Genomic DNA, 23,475 nt, shown 5'->3' with positions numbered 1-23,475 from the left:
TTTAAGAGTAAAGCCCTGCAGATGTTGCCTTTTGCTTGGATGAAAACACCTTCTCCCTTGCTGTAATAAAATCTTTCATCGTCACCATCTTTCTTCTCTCCCTTAGCGCGATCATTCCTGCTTCTGTACAAATAGCCTTTATATCCGCCCCGCTTAGATCCTCCTTGCTGGTTATCAAAGACTCAATACTCACATTCTCATCCAGAGTCATCCTAGAGGTGTGTATGCCAAATATCTTCTTCTTAGTTGCTGCATCTGGCATTCCAAATTCAATCTTTCTATCAATTCTCCCTGGTCTGATCAAGGCAGGATCAAGCGCATCTATCTTGTTCGTGGCCATAATCACCTTGATGTCGTTTCTCGTGTCAAACCCATCTAGTTGATTCAGCAGCTCTAACATTGTCCTTTGCACTTCTCTTCTTCCTCCAGATGATGTGTTGTACCGCCTTCCTCCAATTGCATCTATTTCATCAATAAAAATAATCGATGGCGCATGCATATCAGCAACCCTGAACAACTCCCTCACAAGCTTTGGTCCTTCTCCTAGATACTCTTGAATCAGCTCTGTGCCTACAACCCTAAGAAACGTTGCTGAAGTCTGGTTTGCAACAGCCTTTGCCAAAAGTGTCTTTCCAGTGCCTGGGAGTCCATATAGTATCACTCCCTTCGGTGGCCGTATCCCCATTTCCTGATAAAGCTCGGGATTCGTCAGTGGAAGCTCCACACTTTCCTTTATCTCCTGTATCTGCTCCTCAAGCCCACCAATGTCTGCATATGTCTCAGAAGGTGCCTTCTCCAGTTTCATAACATTCACCATCGGATCCATCTCTCTCTCAAGTACCCCCACAACACTGTTGTCCTTATGGTTCAGCAAAATCGTGCATCCCGGCTCAAGAAGATCCTTATCCACAAAAGACATTATGTTAACATAATACTCTAGTCCAACACCTGTAGTGATAATTGCATGATGATCATCAACAAACTCTTCTAGCGTCCCAACAGACAATGGACTTCCTCTCAATTGCTCAACCATCTGCTTCTGGCCGCTTACTCCCTCAGACGACTTGTCCATCTCGCACAAGCTCAGTATGTTGTCTTCAAGTGACAACAAATGTGCCATCTTACTTAACTTCATGTACCTCAGTTTACATTTTGTCAGTGGATACACTTGTGGTGGTTTAGATGCTGCCTTACTCTCCTTCACCCTTCTACGCCTCTTCAGGTTTATAGTGGCCGAATCCTGATTATTCTGCCCTTGATCTTCCTCACTCATTGAGGGCTTGTTTTTGTTGTCATAAATCAACCTCAATCTTCATGCATCAGGTATTTTCTATCTAATCGTTTATTCATGCATGAAACAACACAAGTTCATGCATACCCTTATTGATTGCCAATGATCAAGAATAATATCCTGAATAGTGTGGCTTCAAGATTTCTGATGTGCCTGCAAAGTGACGAAATAAACTCTGCAGAGCGTCTCTTCTTCATTCTGGAAGAGGCGCATTGGTTTATAATAGACGTATACAACATCACAAGCATTTCGTTTGTAGAGTTCAGCAAGCAGCTTCTTGCGCATGTTGGAATTGAGACAAATGTCGATGAGTCTCTAAAGGCATTCATAAAATACAGACAGTCAGTGAAAGTGTTTGGAGCAATATTACTCGATCCTAGCATGACGCATGTCCTTGTCGTTAAGGAAAAGAAAAAGCTGAAAAACTATTCGTTTCCAAAAGGCAAGAAATGCATGAATGAGAATGGCATTGACTGTGCCACCAGAGAGGTTTATGAGGAGATAGGATACGATGCAGGTAGTAAAATATGCAACTTGCCAATCTTCATCTTCGAAAAGATTACCTTCTACTTCGTATTCAATGTAAAAACAAGCTATCCATTTAAAACACAGACAAAGAAAGAAATTGATGAAATAAGGTGGATACCGATCAAAACAATTATGCAAGGTGAATGCAAGAAAAGATATTCTATTGTCAATACTGCATTAAAAAAGGCAAAAAACTTGATATTTACACTGAAGAAGTCCAGATTCAGACTCAATGTAAAGAAAATAATGCAAAGCATAGATAAAAAAATGGAATCATATATTTAAAAATAAATGTATATGTAATTTCACTGATCCAATACATTAATTGCATAATTAAACAATAAACAAGTTAGTTCTAGATTCAAATTAAAATTCATAAACGCTAATCGATTTATTTGATAAACCACAAATGCTAATCTCTCTATCACAAAAACATTCTCAGCAAAAAGAAAAGTATCACACAAAGCACAATGCCTCCCATGAATAGAAACTTGTCTGACAGGTATCTCCTGTCAATCTCATCAATCATCTGTTTACTGAGACCTAAGCGGCTTAACCCTGTCTTGATCCTGTCATTTGTTCTGTTTATGTATACATTCTGTCTCTTGACTGTCTCAAACGCATCCATCGCATTCATCAACACATCATTTATCCTTTTTGTGCTTGATGAAAAAAAGTCGCTGTCAGAGACCATTTCTTGCGCAAGTCCCTCGCTACTTTCCATATATTGCTTTTCTGGCTTGATGTTTGCATGCATTAATTCCTCGTTTGCTTCATCTTTTTGCTTTGTACGCAAACTGCCTAACTTAACTAGCCTTTTATTAAACGCATCAGCCTGTTTGTAAAGATATCGAGTTTCAGAAGTTTCATGGTTCAAGCCATGGACCGTTCTAGAAAACGACTGCACACGTATTGCAAGTCCGCCTATGTTTTCAAAATTGCTCTCGCAATTCTTCAAGTCTTTCTCAATCACACTAGCTTCTTCAATCAACTTCGATATATCATGCTCTGTCATACCAAAACAGGGTTTGCATTGCTATGTGTTTTTGTTATAAACTCCGGCTTTCATTCATAATGCTACATATCAGATCCACAGGCTCCGGCCTCATCTCGTATATACCATATCCATTGTCTTTATTCTCTGAAAGCACTGCTTCACTCGCAAGTCTTAAGTAGAACTCTTTTATCTTCTCGATATTATCGCATCCATCAAGAACCGGCCTCATCTCGGGCCTTTCTTTAAAGTATACAGACAAAAGCTTGAATAAATGAGACTTCATATGCCTGATGCCTGCACTATTTGGATGCTTACTACATATTTCAATATATTCTCTGATCATGTCCAGGCATGAGCCTCTTAATTTGCAAAACACAAGCGGATTGTGCAGATGAGCCTCTCCAACCATCACTCCATCACATTCAGTGTATTCAAGACATCTCAAGACATCTTCATGACTCATTATGTTGCCATTCGAAAGTACAGGAATCCTCAAGTTCTGTTTCACTGCTTTGATATGATCCCAGCTTGCAAGCCCCATCATAACACCTTTCTGATCTCTTGTTCGTCCATGAACCGCCAGCATTGAGCATCCTGCACTCTCAATCATTTTTGCATATTCAACAGTCTTGGAAATACACTCAAATACCCGGATTTTACATGTAACAGGAATCTTTAGATTAATTGACAGCATCCTTATAATCTCTGCAGTCAACTCCCAGTTGTCCTGGAGATATGCACCATATCCTCCCTTCTTTGCAACCTTCTGTGGGCATCCAAAGTTAACATCAATTGCATCACACTGGTCTTGGATGATCAATGCAGCCTCTAGCATCTTCTGTGGAGAGCTTCCAGAAATTTGGACAATCAACGGTCGATCACTCTCCGAGGTCGTATACCATTGATTGTTGCAAGGATTACAGCTTCCCTTCAAAAAGGACTCGCAGTGAACCATTTCTGTGTATAATATGTTTGCACCGTATCTCCTGGAAAGCATGCGCCATGCTTCCTCTGAATTTCCAACCATCGGTGCAACTGCAAAGTACGGCTTGCTCAACTTTTCCCAGAATAGCTGCATAGGGATTTTGTTTGATTACATTCTAATCATAGGCATGAATATCTCACAAATTTGCATATCATTACTAAGCTAATATAAATGGCATGTGCAACTAATTCATAGGATAAAAACAATCATAAACAGCTCCAAGCTTTTCTAAAGTTCATGTATAGTCTTTATTGCATTCAAATAGCCTTCTGCCTGATTCTCAGTGCATTGTACTCCTTGACCGCTGCAAATACAAATCCTGCCATTGCTATTCCAAGAATCACATAAACCAGAAAGTTTGAACTCTTGTTGTGGTTGTCACTTAACTTGTTTACAATATGATCAAGATCCGCAAATGCTTTCTGAATCTTCTGGATTCGAATGTCAATGCTGTTCATATTCTCAGATAATGACATCAGTTTTGTGTCCACTGTGCCTGATTTACCTGATGATGCTGTAATTTCATCCATCTTTTTCATAACCTGCTTTTGCTGCTCATGAAGAGTATGCAATATCTTGTCAAATGATGTGTCGTTTATGTCTCCAATAATCAGCTGAAGATAGTTATGCAGATATTCGGTCTTGGATACAAGATGTCTTATCTCCTCTTCTTCATGCATAACACTGTCTGGTGATCGTGGACCTTCATTTACATACGGTGCATGAATCGCATGGATCGTATATTCATCGGTTTCTATCCTTTCAAAGAGCTCTGCATTTCGTAGCTTGTACACACTATTTGAAGGTGCTCGGTCATAAAATGATGTGATGTTGAAATACTTTCCAGAGCCTATCTTTATTGAGTTGCCATTTCCATGATATCTGAAGCTGTCGTAAAGTAGCCTATCTCCGTCATACAATTCCACCTTGAAGTTCTTTTTTGTGGATATCACCTTCACTGTTATATCATTTACTCCTCTAAGCCTTGCTGGATTTATTACATCTCTGTGTAGATTCATATCCTCAGATCCTTTCAGGCTTTCTTCGCCATTATTGAATGCCATCACTATCTCTGGTTGTGCACCTCTAAATTCAAGCCCCGCCATTATGCCATCAAACTTGTCGTTTCCACCCTTGTACTCGCCTTGGTCTGGAATCTCAGATGTATACCATAGATAAACACCTCCAATATGTGGAAACCTTAGTGCTGCGTTTGTAAATGTATATGAAAAACTCCATTCTTCATGTGGATTTGGCTCAAGAAATGCCACAAGCCCACCCTCATCGGTGTGTCTTCTAAGAGATAAGCCATCTGCTTCTACATGCGTTCCTTTCACTCCAACCTTTTCATTAGCTCCATTCGGATGATATGCTACCTGGGGATATGGCTTTTCAATAACACCCTTATTGTGTTCATGCTCCGCCACAATACTTGAGAATGCATATCCGAGGACTAAAACAACCAAACAACATCTTACCATGACTGTTTATGAGCCAATTGTTTTTATGCTGTTTATGAAACAATGTTTTACTTTTATTTACTGTGTGCAATTTTTCAATACTATCACAGCAGGCTTCAAGGTTTAATTCATGTATTCATGTAAACAAATCAAGCAAGATGAATGCCGTTTTGATTATCGAATTACTTATGGCTACTTGTATTGCCACCCAAGGCATGGTTGTGCCTGGCACTTCGCCACTTAACAGAACTTTATCATGTAAATGCATTGAAGATGATCTGAAATGCAAGGATGCATGTTCAAAGTCAGGCATTGCTGCTTCGGACAATGCTCTTAGGATTATGCAAATTCAAAGTCCATCAGGCACTGTTATTACGAAAACTATTCATGCAGATGAAAAGCCATTTGTCAAGTTTGTCGAGAAAAAAATCAGCAAAAACATATATGGTAGCGGATATACTCCAAATGCTGATGGTGGAAACGGTTCTGCACAAGCGATGGCTACGTTTCTAACAGATGCTCTACCCACAAAAACTTCTGAAAATATTGTCTACAAAGGCGACATTGCTTCGTATAATGGCACATCATACAGAGCTTGTGACTTGTATGACTGGGCAGCAAAAATCCGTGCAAATGGGCAATATATGTCTATGAGCGACGAATTAAAAACTCTGTACAATAGCATCACTGAGAATTCAAATCTAGGTGGCATGTGTGCAAGGAAATCTTCTGTAATAGAGCTTCCTAAAGTCATTCAGAACATCGATAACAAACGTTCAGTGCCTGATACCTCTACAGAAGAGATGCCTTCTCATTCCCTCACAAACCTTAATGAACCTGTTATAATAGAAAGAAATAACGTGATTCCTGTATTTATCAGGGACTCAGATGTGTTCCATAATATATATCCTGAAAGATATACACAAAAAGATGATCCAAGGATGCTTCTTAATCAAGACACTGGAGTATCTGTGTCAACAATTACATTGAGAACAACAACCACAACAACAACAACCAAGGCACGGTTGATTGAGCAAGCAGAAGACATGGCATCAAAGAAGATGAAAACACAAACAATAATAACAACCAGAACAATTACAAGGCATCCAAGAGTGTCTCGAGGCATGCGTGATCTCACTACAACAATTCTTAAGACAATGTATGTTGATAGAGATGGCATGGATAGCAAAATAGAAACAGATGATCGTGCTGAATCTGAATCAAGTGCTTTCTCAGCAGCTGCTCTTGAAAATAAGACAAAGAATGGCTTTAAAAATAAAAAGTATAAGCCAAGTACACAAAAACTGATGGAGTTTGATTTGCTTGAACAAATCAAGAGTCTGCTCGACTCGGAGACACACAATGCCAACAAGAAGATTGTTACAACCATAGTACCTGATAAGCCATCAATAGCTGAACTTCTGCATCATCAATCACCAGAAAGTGCATTATATACAGTTCCTCACACAACCACGCTCACGATTAGCAAAGAACACACAACAACAGTCTACAAAAGCGTACCTGAACCTTCTAATAAGGGATATTTGGAATCTATGCATAAGGACCGTATGCCCATGGAGTATGAAGATGCATTTAAAGAGTTGTTAAAGGGAGTTTCTGAATTTATGAAGATCAACAAGGCATTACCATCTACAAAAGAGAGCATATTGAATGGAAAGAATGTGGCTACGAAGAAATTAACAACCACAGTAGTGGAGACAGTTACAAAGACAAAGAATGTTCATGATTCCATCTTATCACAGAGCCAATCAATAGCACTGCCTTCTGTGGCTACTGTTCTGAATATACCTCATGCTTCACAGACTAAAGAAGATGAAGAGCATTCTATCATAATGAGCAAGTATGAAAAGAAGGTTGAAGAGCTTATGAAGAGGATTTCAATGAATGAAGAGAGAGAACAGAAACTAATTGACATGATACTAACGATGGAAAGAAACAAGAATATGAAGAATGAACAGAATGAATTTGAGATGATACGAGTACATGACAAAGATACCATGGATGAAGAGCATATAGAATCTAGTGTTTATTTACCACGTTATCTAAAGCATATGGAAGGCTTGAATGATATTAAGAAGTATGGAGCGAAAGTGCCTGGATTGCATGATGACCGAGCGAATGATATAGGTATGTATAATGGAATATCGAGTAGTAAGGATATAGATAGTGTTAGTGAGAATGAAGATAAAGAAGCTGAGAAAGACTCTATAAAATCAATAATGAGTGTGCTATCGATTGAGAGATTATCTACGCATGAATTTGATACTAAAAGACAGAAACTGCCAAAAGAGAATGAGCATCATGCATCTGCCATGAAGAATAAATACAATCTAAAATCAGTTTATGCTGATGAACCTGAGATACTGCGATACGGCAAGAAAAATGGCAAGAAGAAGATTGCTAGAGATATTTCTAAGAATGATGAAGATAGAGTTATGATAGAAAGTGTGGTTGATGTGTTAAAGGGATTGAAGGAGACGCTTACGGAGCATGAGGTGGTAACTAAGACTGTTATCAGTACGGTTGCCAAAGAGTTGGACAAGGATATGCATATTAGTGTGGTGAGTTCAGTTGTTGAAGATCAGGTACGAAGGCTTGAAAGGGAATTAGATGGGTTTGAGGAGAAGGTTGAAGCAGTGGTTGGAAAGAAGCTAAAAGAATTCAAAATGCATCGTAATGCCGATCGTAGTCATAATGATGAGATTGTTTCTGTTGTATTACCTGTTATATCTAGATCTGTGATAGGAACAAGCGATGAAGATACAACTGAAAAAGAAAGTAAATCGAAAAGAATGAGAACTAGAATGGTTACAGTGATTGAGTCAAAAGAGAGTATTAGTAAAGATGCAAGCATCAGTACGGTGTATAATGAGATACCAAAAGTCGCATACTCAAGAATTGAGTCTTATGTAAAACAACCGGAATCGGTATGCTTGGAAAGTATTGATGCAAAAAGCTTAGATGGAAAAAGCATGGACGATGTTGTATTGGATATAAAACAAAAGAAGATTCCAAATGACAGTTTGCTGATTTCTGATGAGATTGTCATAGATGAGATAGTGGAAAAGCTAACGCCGTTTGTAAACGGAATAAATATGTCTTCTATCAGTGCAGATCAAACACAAAATGAAGGTGAAAGCACTGTGGCATCGATATCTGTTGGCTAGTGAATGTTATTTAGATAGAGAGCAATAAAGAATAAATATAATAATAAATAAGTTTGACATATGATATATATCCCTTATAAAATGCTTAGAGACGAGGTATTAAAAGCAGAAGACCAGCCATGGATAGTTAATCAAATTTTACATAACTGTTCTGATGCGATTGGATTCATTGACTTGTATCTAAAAAGGAATCCTGAGTGTGTTCAAGAATGTTTTCTGAAGTACTACAGCAAAGTTTCAGTTGATTCTCAAGCAATACTTTACGAAAAATGCAGGGTGTCTGTAGACAATGAGGAATTTGAGAAGAGATGTATGCAAATGTATTGTATAGAGAGACAATCTGATGTTTGTCTTGATGTCATAAGATGCTCGAGGAGTCCTCGGATGATGTTTAAGATAGTTGGGAAATGCTTCCTAGAGGGCATTAATAGATTGCCTGATCAGGATTTATTTTTTACAAGATGTGTGGTTATGGCATTAAGAAGCCATACAATAGAAGCTGATGACATGAGCCTTTTAATAAAAGGAGTTAATAAGCATTTTATTGATGGACGTAGGAAGTATTATGAACATGGAGCTATTGTTGCAAGTGTTTTGATGGACAGTGCGGATTTTAAGATAGCAGCAATGGAAGAAGCACAAAAAATGCTTGATGATCTTCCAGAGCATATTCTATGCAAGTATAAATGTGATTTTATGAATCCAAATGATGTATTTTGTAATTATACGAGAGTGGAGAACGATGTAAATGAAATTAGGTTGTTATGGAAGCCAAGATATCTCCAAGATGCAATTAGGATAATTTCTGAAGAAAAATACAGAGACAAGATAGAAGCAAGCTTCCGATGCTTTCGTGATCTTGTGCAAAGTGCAACTGAAAGAGTGATACAGAATAGATGCAAAGAAGCGCTTGATGTTCTTATCTGTTATGACGGATGCGAGGAGTACAAGATTGATGCCATTTCATCATTATTTGAAAGATCATTTGACTATTTGGTACAAGATGGATTGAATAGTTTATTTGAAGCAAAGACTTGTTTAAGGCATAAACTATTACTAGCGTTTACTTTCAAAAGGCTTGTGGAGACAGGAACGTATGTGAATGCCAAATATCTGCATGAAAATATTAAGTTTATGCTAAGCAGGGCAGATAATGTTCCTAATGTGCTTGCAAATGTAATGTGGGATGCAGTTTTCCAAGGGATGAGAAGAATTGGCAAATCGCCTGAAAATCACAATGGAAGTGCAAGGATGTGCTTAAACCCAATTTGATATGTAAATGAATATAATATTTGTGCATGAAGTTTAAATAAAGATTATTTGAGATGCAATGCCCTCAAATGAATGAAATATGTTTGAAAGTAAGGCTTGGAGAAGAAGAGATCAAGATTGTAAAGGGTAAGAGTGCATATGATGTATACAATGAAACCAGAAAAGGTGATAATGATGTCGTGGTGTGCAAGATCGATGGTGTTTTGAGCGATATGTGCACAGAAATACAGAATGATTGTGTGCTAGAGTTTGTGAGGTTTGATGATGCTGAAGGAAGGGAGGTATTCTGGCACTCGTCAGCACATGTTCTAGGAAATGCACTGTTGAACCTGTATCCTGGAGCAAGGCTATCTCATGGGCCTGCGACAGAAGAAGGGTTTTTCTACGATGTGCATGTTTCTGAGGCGATTTCGTCTGATGATTATAAGAAGATTGAGGATGAGATGTATAGAATTATAAAGAGAAATGCAAGGTTTGAAAAAAGTGCAAAGAGTAGAAATGAGTTGTTGGAGATGTATAAGGACAATCCATTTAAGACACATTTTCTGAATAAAATTGAAGGAGGAAGTACTGTCTATAAATCAGGAGAGTTTGTGGACATGTGTCTTGGGCCTCATGTAAGATCGACTGGGATGATAAAGGCAGTTAAGGTGCTGAAGAATGGTAGCGCATACTTTTTGAATGATCCGAATCGGGAGTCGTTACAAAGGGTGTACGGAATTGCATTTCCATCGAAAGAGCTACTGCAAGAATATTTAAGGAAGAAGCAAGAAGCAAAAGAAAGAGACCATAGGAGAATAGGCACTGAGCTTGAGTTGTTTTTTTTCTCAAAGTATTCACCAGGATCGTGCTTCTTTCTTCCTAATGGAGCGATTATTTACAACACGTTGATTGAGTTTTTGAGAGGAGAGTATAGGAAAAGAGGATTTAAAGAAGTTATAACGCCAAACATTTTTTGCACACAGCTATGGGAAGAAAGTGGACACTTTACAAATTATAAGGAGAATATGTTTATTATCGAGGGAAATGAGTTTGCAATGAAGCCTATGAACTGCCCTGGTCATTGTGTCATGTTCAAGCACCAGGACCACAGTTTTAGAGAGCTTCCATTGAGATATGCGGATTTTGGAGTACTGCACAGAAACGAACTGACTGGCGCACTTACAGGATTAACCAGGGTACGAAGATTTCAACAGGATGATGCACATATATTCTGCACTAAGGAGCAAGTGAAGGATGAGATTAAGGGATGCATTGAGTTTCTAAGGTTTGTTTATCGAATATTCAAGTTTAGGTTTGAATTGGGATTGAGCACAAGACCTACCCAGTATCTTGGGTCTATTAATGAATGGGATGATGCAGAAAAGGCGCTTTCTGATGCCATGGATGAGTGTGGAATTCCATTTAAAATCAATGAGGGCGATGGAGCATTCTATGGACCTAAGATTGATATTATCCTCCATGATGCATTAGGAAGGGCAATACAGTGTGCAACTATTCAGCTTGACTTTCAGCTTCCACAGAGGTTTGGATTGGAATACCGTGACAGCGATGGACAGCAAAAAACGCCTGTTATAATACACAGGGCGATTCTTGGAAGCATAGAAAGAATGATTGCAATTATTCTTGAGAGCTTTGGGAAGAGGCTGCCATTCTGGTTGTCACCGAGACAGATTGCTATTGTTAGCATGGGAAATGCAGAATATGTTAATGGAGTGAAGGTTTTGCTCTCTAGATTTAGGGTTGATGTGATTGATGACAATAACACTCTGAACAAGAGGATAAGGACAGCAGAAACACAAGGATATGCATTTGTGTGTGTTATTGGGAAGAAGGAGGCTGAGAACCAGGAGATAAATGTTAGGTTTGGCAAAGAAAACAAGAATTTCGATATCAATGCATTCAAAGACATTCTGGATCAAATGGCCGATGAGAAGCTTGAGTTTGAAGACATTCTGGACATTACGAAAGCCACAATAAGCAATTAAAAAGTATTATGTTTATTTCTACTCGATTAGTTATGAATATGGATTGCCAGGTCTTGATTTATTCTTTTAGGAGTAAGAGCTGATGCAAATGTAATTGATAATCAACTAGCCATTTCTGTTTACTATGTCCTTTTTCTTCATTAGAATGACTTCTTTGCATGGCTCTTTACAGAATGAGTCTGAACATATGCACACATATGCACTTTCTTCATTATTTATTGAAGGATGCATTGCATAGAACACCACTTCTTCTACTGTTGATAATGTGCAGCTTTCATTGATCAGGTTGTGAAGTGGAATCTTTTTTTCATTTGCAACCTCATTAAGCAGCAGCTTTATAGTATTGAGTGTATCTAAAGCTTCCATACTAGAAATATCACGTTTTTGAATCAGTCCAGACACTGTCATCTTACCATCCTTTAGTACATCTTCAAACTTACTAACTTTGATTCCCTCAAAATACCCAGTTTCATCAATAAGCCTGCCTGCCTGCTCTTTGAATACTAATCTACTCCAGTAATCGATCAGTTGATTACCATTGTCATATACAATGACATTACGAACAACTCCTATTCCAGGTTTATTCTTGAGCTTGTCTCGGATGAAGCCGATATTCTGAAAAAATGTACAGAGTAAATTGTAGTTCATGGGAATGTGCTCGATGCTCTTAAGCATCTCTATTCTTGTCTTAGCGTCATTTGATGATACTTCTTTATCATGTTGTGTGATATCTTTGTTATTTGCAATGATTTGTGTATCTTTATTGGTTTGTATAGAGTTGAGATGCGGTTCATCAGCTGACTTGCTTCCTGTCACACTTGCTTTTTCTGTAAGGATGCGTCCAAGAAGGATTGTTAGAAGATCTCTCAATGCTTTGTCTTTGGATGCTTTGTCTGTGTTTTTCTTTGGATTGCGAATCGTATTTGCTTGTGAGTGTCTTTGCTGTGTGTTAATTGATTCATCATTCAACAAGACTATTTCAACCGTGCTTTCATCATCTCTGTTGAATTCATGAACTGCACTGGCATGTGCTATGATAATCCACATAATCGAAATGATCCCTGACACATGCAATCCTCTCATGCCTGCAAACACCAATCAATTCTGCTAAAACAATGTTCAAAACAAATGTTTCATAATCAATACATCATCTGCAATACTTTATAATAGAGTTTGCCTAATTATTTATTTGATTATGTGCTTGCTGCCTGGATATATCCAGAGAAGGTAAACTTCTTATCTTTCAGCTTTTCTTCCTTGACAGCTGCAAAGTTTCCTTCGACAAACAATTTTCCACCAGGCTTGTTGGGATTAGTTCTCTCAGGCATGTTTTTCAGAACATAAAACAAATCGTTCATTTCAGGACTTCTTTCTTCCTTATCTTCCTTCTTTCCTTCTCGCTTGTTATTCTTATCATCATTCTTATCGCTGTTATTTTCATCCTTTTCCTTCTTATCTTCCTTCTTATCTTCCTTCTTATCTTCCTTCTTATCTTCCTTCTTATCTTTGTTTTCTTGGTCTTTCTTTTCCTTCCTATCTTCCTTCTTATCTTTGTTTTCTTTCTTTTCCTCTTTATCCTTCCTATCCTTGTCGTCTCGGCCACCATTCTTTTCTTTCCTATTCTTGCCTTCTTTTTCTTCCTTATTGCTACTATCATTTTCGTTTATATCCTCTTTCTTAGACTCTGTGTCTTTGCCTTTATCTGAAAATCCAAAGATACTTTTTATAGAGGATGCATCTGAAGATTCATCATCATCTTTTTTGTCCTTCTCATTTTTTCTCTTATCTTCCTTCTGTTTTAGCTTCTCTTTTTTATCTTTATCTTTATCACTGTCTTCCTTGTTTTTCTTGTCTTTATCATTACCTTCTTTCTCCTTCTTTTCTTTCTTTTCCTTTTCCTTTTCCTTTTCCTTTTCTTTTTTCTCTTTTTCTTCTTTCTTTTCCTTTTCTTCTTTCTTTTCCTTTTCTTCTTTCTCTTTCTCTTTCTTTTCCTTTTCTTTCTCTTTCTTTTCCTTTTCTTTCTCTTTCTTTTCCTTTTCTTTCTTTTCCTTTTCTTCTTTTTCTTTCTTTTCCTTTTCTTTCTCTTTCTTTTCCTTTTCCTTTTCTTCTTTCTCTTTCTCTTTCTCTTTCTCCTTATCTTTTTCCTTCCTATCATTCACTCCAATTGTAGATACCTTGGTAGAAACATCTGCATTCCCCTGAGTCGCTTCTTGCTTCTCCTCTGATCCATTCACACCATTTAGATTCTTATCATCCTTGCCTTGCCCTTTTGGCTCTTCAATATCCTGCACAATCGTCATAACCTTGACATTCACTTTAACCTTCTTGACCTTTCCGTCATCGTCAATTATGCTAGTCCAATATGATTCATTGCTACTTCCCCCTGCAATATTTGCTACTGATGGCGTGTACACCACTCCAGGAATTCTAGCACTCTCATCACTCTCTCTGAATCTTCCAGAATCATTAATCTCATTTGCATTCCCATCAGATAGAGACTGAAGATCCGCCTTGATGTTCTGATCAGATAGAACACCTTTCACAATTGAAATAACCTGCTGCTCACGCTCTTGCCCTGTCTTGCCTTTCATGCTCTCTTCAGAAGATATAATAATAATCGGAACATCGCTTGGCTTTTCCACGCTAGCGTCTTTCTCTTGTCCCATGAGCATCGATGGCATCTTCGAGCCTTCGCTTAAAGATGAGCTACCTATTACGTCAGACTGTGTGTCCTTAGAATCACTGCTCAAAAGACGCTCCAAATTAACCTCCTTGAACACATCTGCTCGTACAAAGTATCTGAACATCACCAACACCAATGCTGTTTTCATTTATGTTTCGCAAAAACATTGCTTATATCTCATTTGTTTCAAGTTATCACATCAAAACATGTTTTACTGTTGATATCCGTCAAATCTTTCAGTTATGTGATTTACTTCCTAGATGGAAATTCTTTGATTCTAACCATGCATAAACCATTGACTTTTTAAAAAACTCAGGTATTATATCATAAATCATTAGACTTTTCAAGAACTCAGATATTATATCAATTTAATTCAACTCAGATCCAGTATCTATTCAGAAGACACACACCGTATCTTGCCACATGGATTCATGCATTTATCTCCCTGGCATTCGCATTCCTCCTCACATTCTATCTCTTCAGGCATCTCCTCAGGATCTTCAAGTATTATAGTGGTGTTGATCGTTTTCACATATCCCTCATCAGGTATCTTTGTCTTCCTTAATGCCTCCACGTAAACAGTCGATATAGGAACTTCTGCTTCCTTTGTTTGTGTAACTGTTGTTGTCTCATGCATGATCTCTGTTGCCGTGGTTGTGATTTCGATTGTCTTGTATTCAACAATTGTTGTTGGCTTAATTACAGTCTTCTGCTCTACGATTATTTCTGGTTCTTGTGTAATCTCTTGTGTGATTATCACTTCTTTTTCAATGGTGCATGGTGGCTTGACGATCGTCAGTTCCTTTATAATTGTAGTTGGAGGAAGCTCAATCTTTTCGGTTTTTGTTATTGTCTCTGGTGGTGCTGTTATTGTTACTTCATTTATTCTTTCAGGTTCAATCGTCTTCTTACAATCATCGACATCAGATTCATCCTTGCAACTGTCATTGTACTTAACCTTTATGGCCTTAATGGATATGCTTGGTGATACACTGCATGGCTTATTTTGTGTATGCGAGCCTTTGTTTGTATCCTGCAATTCAATCGCTTGTGCATTTATATTACTGGGTTGTGATAAAATAGTTGCCACTGGAGCTTGCTGAACTGTTTCAGGCAGCATTGCAACACTAGGTGATGGCGCCTGTGGACTGTTTGAAATTACTGAATTGGTATTTGCGACAGGTTGTGTTGATTGTTGATTGTTCGTACTTGCCTGTGCAATGTTAGATGTTTGTGTAGCATTAGATGTGGAGGATGCACTTGTTGCTGGTGAAGACTGCATAACACTTGTAGTTTGTGAAATACTTGAAGGAGATGTACCGCTTGAACCTGAACTACTTGATGATGTATTACTGGACACACTGCTTGGAATACTAACGGAAGATGAAACAGACCCAGATAATGCACTTCCTGTTGTATTCGATATTGGCATCACACTTGAGTAAGTGGACTCTGAATGGATAGACATTGCCATGCTTTGACTCTGGATGACATCCACTGAAGAGTATATCTTTTCAATGGCATTTGCTTGTTTCTGGCAGCTCTGGCTGCTAACCTGTTTATCCTGATACAATCCTGTCTCAGATAGTTTGCCCATTTCTGGAATCTCTTCTTTTGGGCATCCACAGTCTTTGCCAATGAACAATCCTGATGCATCGACTAGCTTTCCATCTCGTTCTTCAAATTTTATATTTCCGGAGTAGTCCGTGAAAGAATCACCATTTCTGTATACCAACACCTGATCGACTCTTTCGCAGTCTTCACAACTTTCCAAGATTTTATTAATGTCTGACGGGCTGAGCTCCTTAACTTTTTCTATTTCAGGCATCTTTTTCATCAGAGAAGATATCGTTGATTGAGGAGCAGCAGAAATGCTGTGTGACATAATAGAAGCTGATGCCATTGAAGACATAATTGCTGAAGATATTGATGAGGTCATAGAATTCATAGATGCAGAAGAAAGTGACATTGATGAGATCAAAGGTGCAGATACTGTTGATGGCACTGATTCTGACATAATTGACGATGGTATAGACTCAATGCTTCCAATGCTAGTAACTAATGTGTGAATCTTATTTGATGTGTTCATACTTGATGTAGTAATTGATGAACCATCTGAAATTGATTTTTCAAGGACTGAATTTATGCTTTCATCGTTCTTTTTGGTTTGTGGAGCTTTATTACTTGCTTGTGTTTTGTTCTTTGAATCTGCAGATGTAACAGTACTTGGCTCTTTACTAGCATCTTTTTTAATGTCACGTGTTACACTTTGCTTATCTTGTTTTTTGTTATCTGCTTGTTCAGATTGATTGTTTTTGTCTGCTTCGCTTTTATTACTTTCTTGTGTTTGTTTCTTGGATTTCTGTTGCTCTTTTTCTTTAGCTTTCTGTTCATCTTTGTCCTTTTTTTCTTGCTTCTTTTTTTCTGCTTCTTCCTTATCTTTTTTTTTCTGCTCCTCTTTTTCTTTAGCTTTCTGTTCGTCCTTGGCTTGCTTTTCTTGTTCGGTCTTTTCTTGTTTTTGTTTATCTTTTACTTTCTGTTCTTCCTTGTCTTTTGCTTTCTGTTCGTCCTTGGCTTGCTTTTCTTGTTTTTTCTTTTCAGCTTCAGCTTCTTCTTCTTCTTTATCTTTTACTTTCTGTGCTTCTTTTTCTTTAACCTTTTGTTCATCAGTAGCTTGTGTTTCTTGATCAGTCTTTTGTTTGCTCTGCTCTGCTGATGTATCTTTTTTGTTTGAGAGTGTCTTTTCTGATGCTTGTTGCTCATCTTGTTTGGCTTTGCCTGATTTTGGTTCATCAGCTTGATCTGCAGGTTTTTGATCAAGTGGTTGTTGTTCTGCTTGATCATCCTGTCCTGTAGGTACAGCAGCATCTGGTGACTCACCAAGACTGCTTTTTGTACTTGATATGGTATTGAGGATGCCTGACTTTTCAAACAATTGACTCAGGAAGTCACTTCCAGACTTGACATCCTTCAGGTTGATATAGAACACCCTTTTGTTGATTGAGAATGCAAACAGCATCATCAGTAACATTGGCTTCATGAAGATTGTTTATTTACTTGCATCTGGCCTCAAATAAACCCGTTTCATCAGATTGTTTGCTGTTTCAGATTGTGAGCATAGAACAACATACAAGGCACACACATAAACATGAAGAAATAATACAAAGAAACATGCATAAACACAAAAATAATCAAAAGGCTGGAGAATGCGGGAGTTGAACCCGCGACCTCTTACATGCTAAGCAAGCGCTCTACCACTGAGCTAACCCCCCTTCAAAAAATATTAAACCGTACCGCGCTTTTCATACTACATTTCATACATCATCAACACAACTATTCTCAACATCTAACTCCAACACACATACAACATGCAAATATTTATTGGTTTTGACAACACATCCAACCGTGTTGCTCAAGCCTCTATTATCTTATTCTCGCTCTTTCTAATAACCACAGCCATCCTTCGTCTCCATTTCTTCATTGCAATAAACAGCCCTTTCATCCTCATCTGGAATCCTACTCCAATCCCCATCAACGCAATAAATGGATATGCCTGTGGTATTCTGAAAATCCTAATCGGCGACTTCCATATCACCTGATTTACTGCATCCACACCCAGGTCACGCTTCAAAATAATCTCAAGAACAATCCACATCAGCATTACACCAATAGAACTAAAGAAAACTGCATAAAATGCGTTCTTAATCTGCTCAAATCTCCCTACAATCAAAACAAGTGCATAGAAGCATATGAAATGCGAGACAATCTCTCCGGATCCAGTCTCAACTAAAGCGCTCGTGAAGATCTTATTTGCAAGCGATGATCCAACAATTGCAGAAATCAACCATAGAATCGGAACTACACATGTGTTTGTGACAAATGCTATGCAGATGCATAATGCACAGAAAAACAACTCTCTCAACAACGCCCTGTTGAAAACTTCGATAATGCTTGAAAGAATTCCAACTTCATCGGCTTGCACGATTCTAGTGCATATTGTTGGATCGATCGCAATCATTGATAATCTAATTACTATTGAAAGTGCAATGTTCTTGTACGCTTGACCCTGGAACACCATAAGCAAAGCGCCTGAGAACACAAGAAGCAATGATGTTCTGCTCGCATCAACTAGTAAGCTTCTTCTTTCAAATATGTCCTTTGCAGCAAGCACCAGTTCATATGAGCTTCCCAAACAAAACAAAGGCATTTGCAATTCACACCATCATGCATTGCTTTATTTATCACTCTGCAGTGGCACATAAAATTTGATTGGACAATGTAGAATGGCATGTATGGTGCACTTATGGCTCAATAACACACCTTGATTAATGAATGTACACTGTGAAACACATAATACGATTTGTTGCTTGATCAGGTGTTGTGTATGCTCTGTTTTGGATCCGGATATTTGAAACCATGCCTAAGAGATTAGTTTATGAGGAGTACAAGTGACAATTCGTAGATGTAGTGATTCTACACAGTGCATGTTATCTCCTTATTTTCCAGATCAATAAGAATGCAAAATCCGTTGATCTTGATCGCCCTTGGAATGTTCGTAGCAATCAAACAGGAAAGGCCTTTTGTAAATGTTGAAGGGCGCAAAAGACGCTTGCCTGTATTTCTCTACAATGTGTTGTGTGTAGCAACATTTGGGATGCTGTACATGATCTGTAAGTATGTGCGGAGTGCCAAGAAAGTCATACTCAGCTCTCGATGTAACATTTCAGATGCAGATTGTGTGATAGTCACACATCACAATGGGCAAGAAGAGTTTATTGATGTAAGATTGTATGAGACGATGGGTGTGTGTGCTCTTCAAAGATATTCACAGGAAGGCAAAGCACGTGTAATTGAGTCACAGTTTTACAGATTAATATATGATGTGTCTGCAAAGAGATTTATTGTCCCACCAGAGCAAAAGACACTTGAAAAGAGCTTTGAGGAGTTTTACAGTGGAGAAGTTTCAAAGTCACCAGAGAAGGAAATGGCGGAGTATATACTGAGGAATGTGTTTTACGGGAAGAATATAACGAATATGCCTATTCCTGGGATTATTGACATTCTTTTGAAGAATACATTGAGTGTTACTTTTATGTCCAATGTTGCATGTGTGCTTGTGTGGAGTGAGATTGATTATGCAAGGTATGCAATGGCGATGGGCATTATTGTTATGTATTCGTTTGTATTTACGAACTGGGAGGACATCCGTCATTCAATGAGCATGCGACGACTTTTAAAGAAAAAGAGTGTCCGAGTACTTCGTACAGGACAATTTGTGCAGGTAGACAGCCAGGAAGTGTATCCTGGGGATGTGATATATATTGAGCCATGCGATGAGTTTTTGTGTGATGCATTGGTGATACGAGGAGATGCAATAACAAACGAATGCCTTCTTACAGGGGAGACTGTACCGATATATAAGAATGCAGATCAAGAGTCGATAATATATTCAGGGACTGGCGTTCTAAAGAGTATTAACACCATGCCTATGTCTGCATGCATGGGAGGAGGGAATTTATGCAGGGTTAGGAATCTGACGAATAAGAACAAGCCTAGGACGGTTGGGATTACGGGGTCGATTGATGCATTTGAGAACTTTGCGATTGGACTTGTTCTACGAACGGGGTTCCATACAGCACGTGGACAGATTTTGAAGAATATGTTAAATGCAAGGCCTGTAGTTAATAGATTTGTTAAGGAGGCTGAGCTTGTAATATTCGGTATTTTATGCGTTGCTATTGTATTGACTGCAACCATGGCCTTTGTGTTTGATGCGATGGGATTTTCCAATAGGATGAATGTTGCATACAGCATTGATTTGTTTTTTACACTTGCCAATCCAGCACTTCCGATATATCTTAGGCTTGGGACACAGTTATGCTACAAGAAGCTGTTGAGGAGGAATATACATTGCAGCAGTCTTGATAGGATTAACTTGGCTGGAAGGGTTGATACTGTGGTATTTGACAAGACAGGAACGTTGACGTGTGAAGGACTTGATATACTGTGTATTGATGATTTACAGAAGCCTACGAGCGAGATTGAGAAGGTGGACATTAAGGCCAGGATTGGACTGAGCACGTGCCATCTTGTTTATGAGCTGGACGGGAAGTATTCTGGTGACTCTCTGGATCTAAAGATGTTTATTTTTTCGTCATCTAGGCTTGTGCAGCATGAAAACCTGCGAAGTGTAGTTGTTGGTGGGCACAGCAAGGTATATGGTCCGATTCTTAAGGAGTACAATGATACTAATGGCACAGTGTATTATCAGAAAGGCAGAAAAGGAACACACGTAATGAGCGACGAGGAGATTCAGGATGCGTATCCGACAAGTCTTGGACTTGAAAGAGTATGGGAGCGTGAGACTTCTGATGAGATGAGTTTAAGGGATGAAGGATCGCATGAACAGGAGATTAATGAGGAGATTAATGTGACAATAGTAAAGAGTTATGAATTTGACTCTGTTATACGAAGGATGAGTGTGGTAGTGGAGTATACAAATAAGAAGAGTATTTTTTCGAAAGGATCTCCTGAGTCTATACGCTCAGTTCTGAAAAGTGTGCCGAATGGATATGAAGAGAAGGTTAGAGAGTACTCATTGGGTGGGTATAGAGTGATTTCATTGGCATATAAGGATGTATCTGAAAGTATAGACAGAAGCACGGATGAATCTGAACTAAATTTCCTTGCTCTTGTGGTGTTTTCTAATAAGCTTAAAGCTGATTCAAGGAGGACGATTGACGAGCTGAATGAGGCAAAGATTAGAAATTTAATGTGTACTGGAGATAATATTCTGACTGCGATATCTGTTGGTAGGGAATGTGGAATTATTGAAGAGTTTATGCCAGTCATATTTCCTGTGATTGAGGAGAATGCAGATTCTATTTTTGATGTGGAATGGCTGTGTGTTGGAGATGAGGAAGAATTTACTTTTGACAAGGTGAGGCTGAGCCTGTATAGAGAGAATGATCGGGGATCGAGTACGGACTTTGTAGTTGCTTGTGAAGGAAGGGAATTTGATTTTTTCAGAAACACTCATTACTTCCAGTTTATTCTAGAACGTGGGGCTGTGTTTGCAAGGTTCAACCCTGGACAGAAGAAAGCTCTTGTGGAGAATCTACAAGCAAGAGGACGTGTGGTTATGTTCTGTGGAGATGGGGCGAATGATAGTGGAGCACTTAGTAGTGCGGATGTGGGTCTTGCGCTTGCGCATAATGAGGCGAGTCTTGCAGCAAATTTTATGTCTTCTGAGATAGGATCTGTGATTGATCTTATCCGGGAGGGACGGTCTGCATTTGTGACGTCGGTTGCTACTTTTAAGTATGTTATTTCATCATGTGTGGTTGCATATATGGCGTTGGTATTTCTGATTATTAGAAGGAAGTTCCTGAGTGATTTGCAGACGATGCATGGGGATTTGTTTGTTTCTGTACCTATTGCATATGTGCTTACGCGATCGAAGGCCTCCAAGAAGATATTTCCGACACGGCCGAATGTTTTTCTTACGACGAAGTCGAGCTCAATACCTTTGTGCATTACTGTTGCTGTCGAGGGTGTTATATTGTTGTTGCTGTCAATATATGAGAAGCCCAGTGCATTTCTGAGTGTTGAGACTGTATCTGGAGAGCTTGTTTTTTTTGGAACAGTGTTTATGTATATTCTGAATGGAATGTACCTGAACAACAATAAGCCTCATTGTCAAGACTCAGCAAGTAATATGATTTTCAAGGTGTTTGCGATTGGAATGATTTCTGTGAATTTTCTTTTGCTTGTTGGTGTTTATAAGTATCCGGATGTTGCTATGGAGTGGCTTCCTGAGTATAAGTTTGTAAAGATCGGAATGAGTGAGTTTGTGATGGTTGTTTTATCCATAGCGGTTATTGCGATTGCGGTGTTTGTTGTACAGCCGTTGATTTCAAAGATGTTGAAAGGCAAAAGGCAGTGTGGAGATGATAGTGAGGGAAGTGATTGAGAATAAATGTTTGATGATATTAATGTGTTGGAGTGTATATGAAAGAGAATGGTGGTGAGTAGGAAATATTGAAGTGTATGTATTGAAGATAATATTAACGTATTTATGTAAGGTAATGATGAAGTAAGGTAATATGTGCTGGAATGAATGAGTATTGAGTAAATGATGATTTGGGTTATATGTTTATATAAGGATAGTATTAAAGTGTACATGAATATAATGATGATTTAAGTGAATTATTTTATGTGTATATTATGAGCAGTATATGTATCGCATGTGTAAAAGTGACAGTTGCGGCCATATCTACGGAAAAGCACTGGAACTCGTCAGATCTCCGAAGTTAAGCCTGTACGAGCCTGGTTAGTACTGAGTTGGGAGACCACTCGGGAATCCTGGGTGCTGCAACTTTTTGCATATTTATTAGTGAGTTTGATTTCTGTTCATTAGCTCGGTGTATATATGTGTATGATAGAATCCGTTGGATTGCTCTTAAATTGTTTAATACTGGTGTATGATATACTTACTTATGTTAAATCACGCAGAAGTAGATATCCTTGTATGAACGGATCGCAAGGAATCACAAAATACATCTCTGATTCAATTGCTAATCTGAGCTCATTAGTGCAGATTTCAGATCATGGACCACAGTTACAGCAACACACACATAGCGAGAATGACGATGTCATGAGTTTTTCTGAAGAGGCAATTCCTTCAATTGCAATCAGGTATAGTAGTAGTACTGAAGAGCTACATGGGCCCACAAGCACTAATGAACGGTGTAATTGCAATGCATATGAAGAGATTAACAGACTCAAGTCTAATGAGCAACGACTGAGAACGTATATCCAGGCACTTCGAAGAGATCTGATAAACAATGAGGAAAGCACAAGTGAACTAAAGAGAGAAGTACAGCAGTTAAGAAATACACATGAGCAGGAGAAAATAAATATAAGACGGATGCTAAAACAAGTAGAATCTCTTGAAAAGGCGTTTGACGAGAGGTTGTATGAGATTGTAGAGGTTGTTGAGTATTGCAAGTATCTGCTAACCGATGAATAGTTTTATTGTAGCATACATAGAACAAAATAAAGATGTGAATAACAGATGTTGT

The 23,475-nt window shown here is 38.4% G+C and overlaps 14 protein-coding genes and 2 non-coding genes across 16 annotated transcripts; 7 read left to right on the top strand and 9 right to left on the bottom strand.

The window, feature by feature from the left end:
* Position 1: 1 nt before the first annotated feature.
* Positions 2-1,273, bottom strand: M896_081610 (regulatory subunit 4 of proteosome; the record flags this gene model as incomplete). The annotated part of the gene is made up of 1 exon (XM_014707977.1): positions 2-1,273. The coding sequence occupies one exon, from the start codon at positions 1,271-1,273 to the stop codon at positions 2-4; it is 1,272 nt and encodes a 423-aa protein (XP_014563463.1).
* A 120-nt stretch (positions 1,274-1,393) lies between these two features.
* On the top strand, positions 1,394-2,104 carry M896_081600 (mRNA decapping enzyme 2; the record flags this gene model as incomplete). Its single annotated transcript, XM_014707976.1, has 1 exon — positions 1,394-2,104. The coding sequence occupies one exon, from the start codon at positions 1,394-1,396 to the stop codon at positions 2,102-2,104; it is 711 nt and encodes a 236-aa protein (XP_014563462.1).
* A 139-nt stretch (positions 2,105-2,243) lies between these two features.
* M896_081590 (uncharacterized protein) lies at positions 2,244-2,834 on the bottom strand (the record flags this gene model as incomplete). The annotated part of the gene is made up of 1 exon (XM_014707975.1): positions 2,244-2,834. One exon carries the CDS (start codon positions 2,832-2,834, stop codon positions 2,244-2,246), a length of 591 nt encoding a protein of 196 aa, XP_014563461.1.
* Positions 2,835-2,868: 34 nt separating this feature from the next.
* On the bottom strand, positions 2,869-3,894 carry M896_081580 (tRNA-dihydrouridine synthase; the record flags this gene model as incomplete). The annotated part of the gene is made up of 1 exon (XM_014707974.1): positions 2,869-3,894. One exon carries the CDS (start codon positions 3,892-3,894, stop codon positions 2,869-2,871), a length of 1,026 nt encoding a protein of 341 aa, XP_014563460.1.
* Positions 3,895-4,058: 164 nt separating this feature from the next.
* M896_081570 (uncharacterized protein) lies at positions 4,059-5,282 on the bottom strand (the record flags this gene model as incomplete). Its single annotated transcript, XM_014707973.1, has 1 exon — positions 4,059-5,282. The coding sequence occupies one exon, from the start codon at positions 5,280-5,282 to the stop codon at positions 4,059-4,061; it is 1,224 nt and encodes a 407-aa protein (XP_014563459.1).
* A 137-nt stretch (positions 5,283-5,419) lies between these two features.
* Positions 5,420-8,449, top strand: M896_081560 (uncharacterized protein; the record flags this gene model as incomplete). The annotated part of the gene is made up of 1 exon (XM_014707972.1): positions 5,420-8,449. One exon carries the CDS (start codon positions 5,420-5,422, stop codon positions 8,447-8,449), a length of 3,030 nt encoding a protein of 1,009 aa, XP_014563458.1.
* Positions 8,450-8,509: 60 nt separating this feature from the next.
* Positions 8,510-9,721, top strand: M896_081550 (uncharacterized protein; the record flags this gene model as incomplete). Its single annotated transcript, XM_014707971.1, has 1 exon — positions 8,510-9,721. One exon carries the CDS (start codon positions 8,510-8,512, stop codon positions 9,719-9,721), a length of 1,212 nt encoding a protein of 403 aa, XP_014563457.1.
* Positions 9,722-9,789: 68 nt separating this feature from the next.
* On the top strand, positions 9,790-11,709 carry M896_081540 (threonyl-tRNA synthetase; the record flags this gene model as incomplete). The annotated part of the gene is made up of 1 exon (XM_014707970.1): positions 9,790-11,709. The coding sequence occupies one exon, from the start codon at positions 9,790-9,792 to the stop codon at positions 11,707-11,709; it is 1,920 nt and encodes a 639-aa protein (XP_014563456.1).
* Positions 11,710-11,814: 105 nt separating this feature from the next.
* On the bottom strand, positions 11,815-12,792 carry M896_081530 (uncharacterized protein; the record flags this gene model as incomplete). Its single annotated transcript, XM_014707969.1, has 1 exon — positions 11,815-12,792. The coding sequence occupies one exon, from the start codon at positions 12,790-12,792 to the stop codon at positions 11,815-11,817; it is 978 nt and encodes a 325-aa protein (XP_014563455.1).
* Positions 12,793-13,049: 257 nt separating this feature from the next.
* M896_081520 (uncharacterized protein) lies at positions 13,050-14,540 on the bottom strand (the record flags this gene model as incomplete). Its single annotated transcript, XM_014707968.1, has 1 exon — positions 13,050-14,540. A coding segment is annotated over one exon (1,491 nt), but the record flags the coding sequence as incomplete, so codon positions are not given.
* Positions 14,541-14,783: 243 nt separating this feature from the next.
* Positions 14,784-17,432, bottom strand: M896_081510 (uncharacterized protein; the record flags this gene model as incomplete). Its single annotated transcript, XM_014707967.1, has 1 exon — positions 14,784-17,432. One exon carries the CDS (start codon positions 17,430-17,432, stop codon positions 14,784-14,786), a length of 2,649 nt encoding a protein of 882 aa, XP_014563453.1.
* A 160-nt stretch (positions 17,433-17,592) lies between these two features.
* M896_081500 lies at positions 17,593-17,664 on the bottom strand. Its single transcript has one exon. It is a non-coding gene; the product is annotated as a tRNA-Ala (tRNA).
* Positions 17,665-17,804: 140 nt separating this feature from the next.
* Positions 17,805-18,599, bottom strand: M896_081490 (uncharacterized protein; the record flags this gene model as incomplete). Its single annotated transcript, XM_014707966.1, has 1 exon — positions 17,805-18,599. The coding sequence occupies one exon, from the start codon at positions 18,597-18,599 to the stop codon at positions 17,805-17,807; it is 795 nt and encodes a 264-aa protein (XP_014563452.1).
* Positions 18,600-18,941: 342 nt separating this feature from the next.
* M896_081480 (type V P-ATPase) lies at positions 18,942-22,364 on the top strand (the record flags this gene model as incomplete). The annotated part of the gene is made up of 1 exon (XM_014707965.1): positions 18,942-22,364. The coding sequence occupies one exon, from the start codon at positions 18,942-18,944 to the stop codon at positions 22,362-22,364; it is 3,423 nt and encodes a 1,140-aa protein (XP_014563451.1).
* A 290-nt stretch (positions 22,365-22,654) lies between these two features.
* Positions 22,655-22,772, top strand: M896_081470. The gene has a single exon (XR_001377313.1). It is a non-coding gene; the product is annotated as a 5S ribosomal RNA (ribosomal RNA).
* A 150-nt stretch (positions 22,773-22,922) lies between these two features.
* M896_081460 (uncharacterized protein) lies at positions 22,923-23,423 on the top strand (the record flags this gene model as incomplete). Its single annotated transcript, XM_014707964.1, has 1 exon — positions 22,923-23,423. One exon carries the CDS (start codon positions 22,923-22,925, stop codon positions 23,421-23,423), a length of 501 nt encoding a protein of 166 aa, XP_014563450.1.
* Positions 23,424-23,475: the final 52 nt, after the last annotated feature.

This window comes from Ordospora colligata (genome assembly GCF_000803265.1).
Source record: "Ordospora colligata OC4 chromosome Unknown contig_08, whole genome shotgun sequence".
In the NCBI taxonomy this organism is placed as follows: domain Eukaryota; kingdom Fungi; phylum Microsporidia; family Ordosporidae; genus Ordospora; species Ordospora colligata.
Note: the sequence above shows the minus strand (reverse complement) of the source record. Positions and strands in the feature narration are given on the sequence as shown.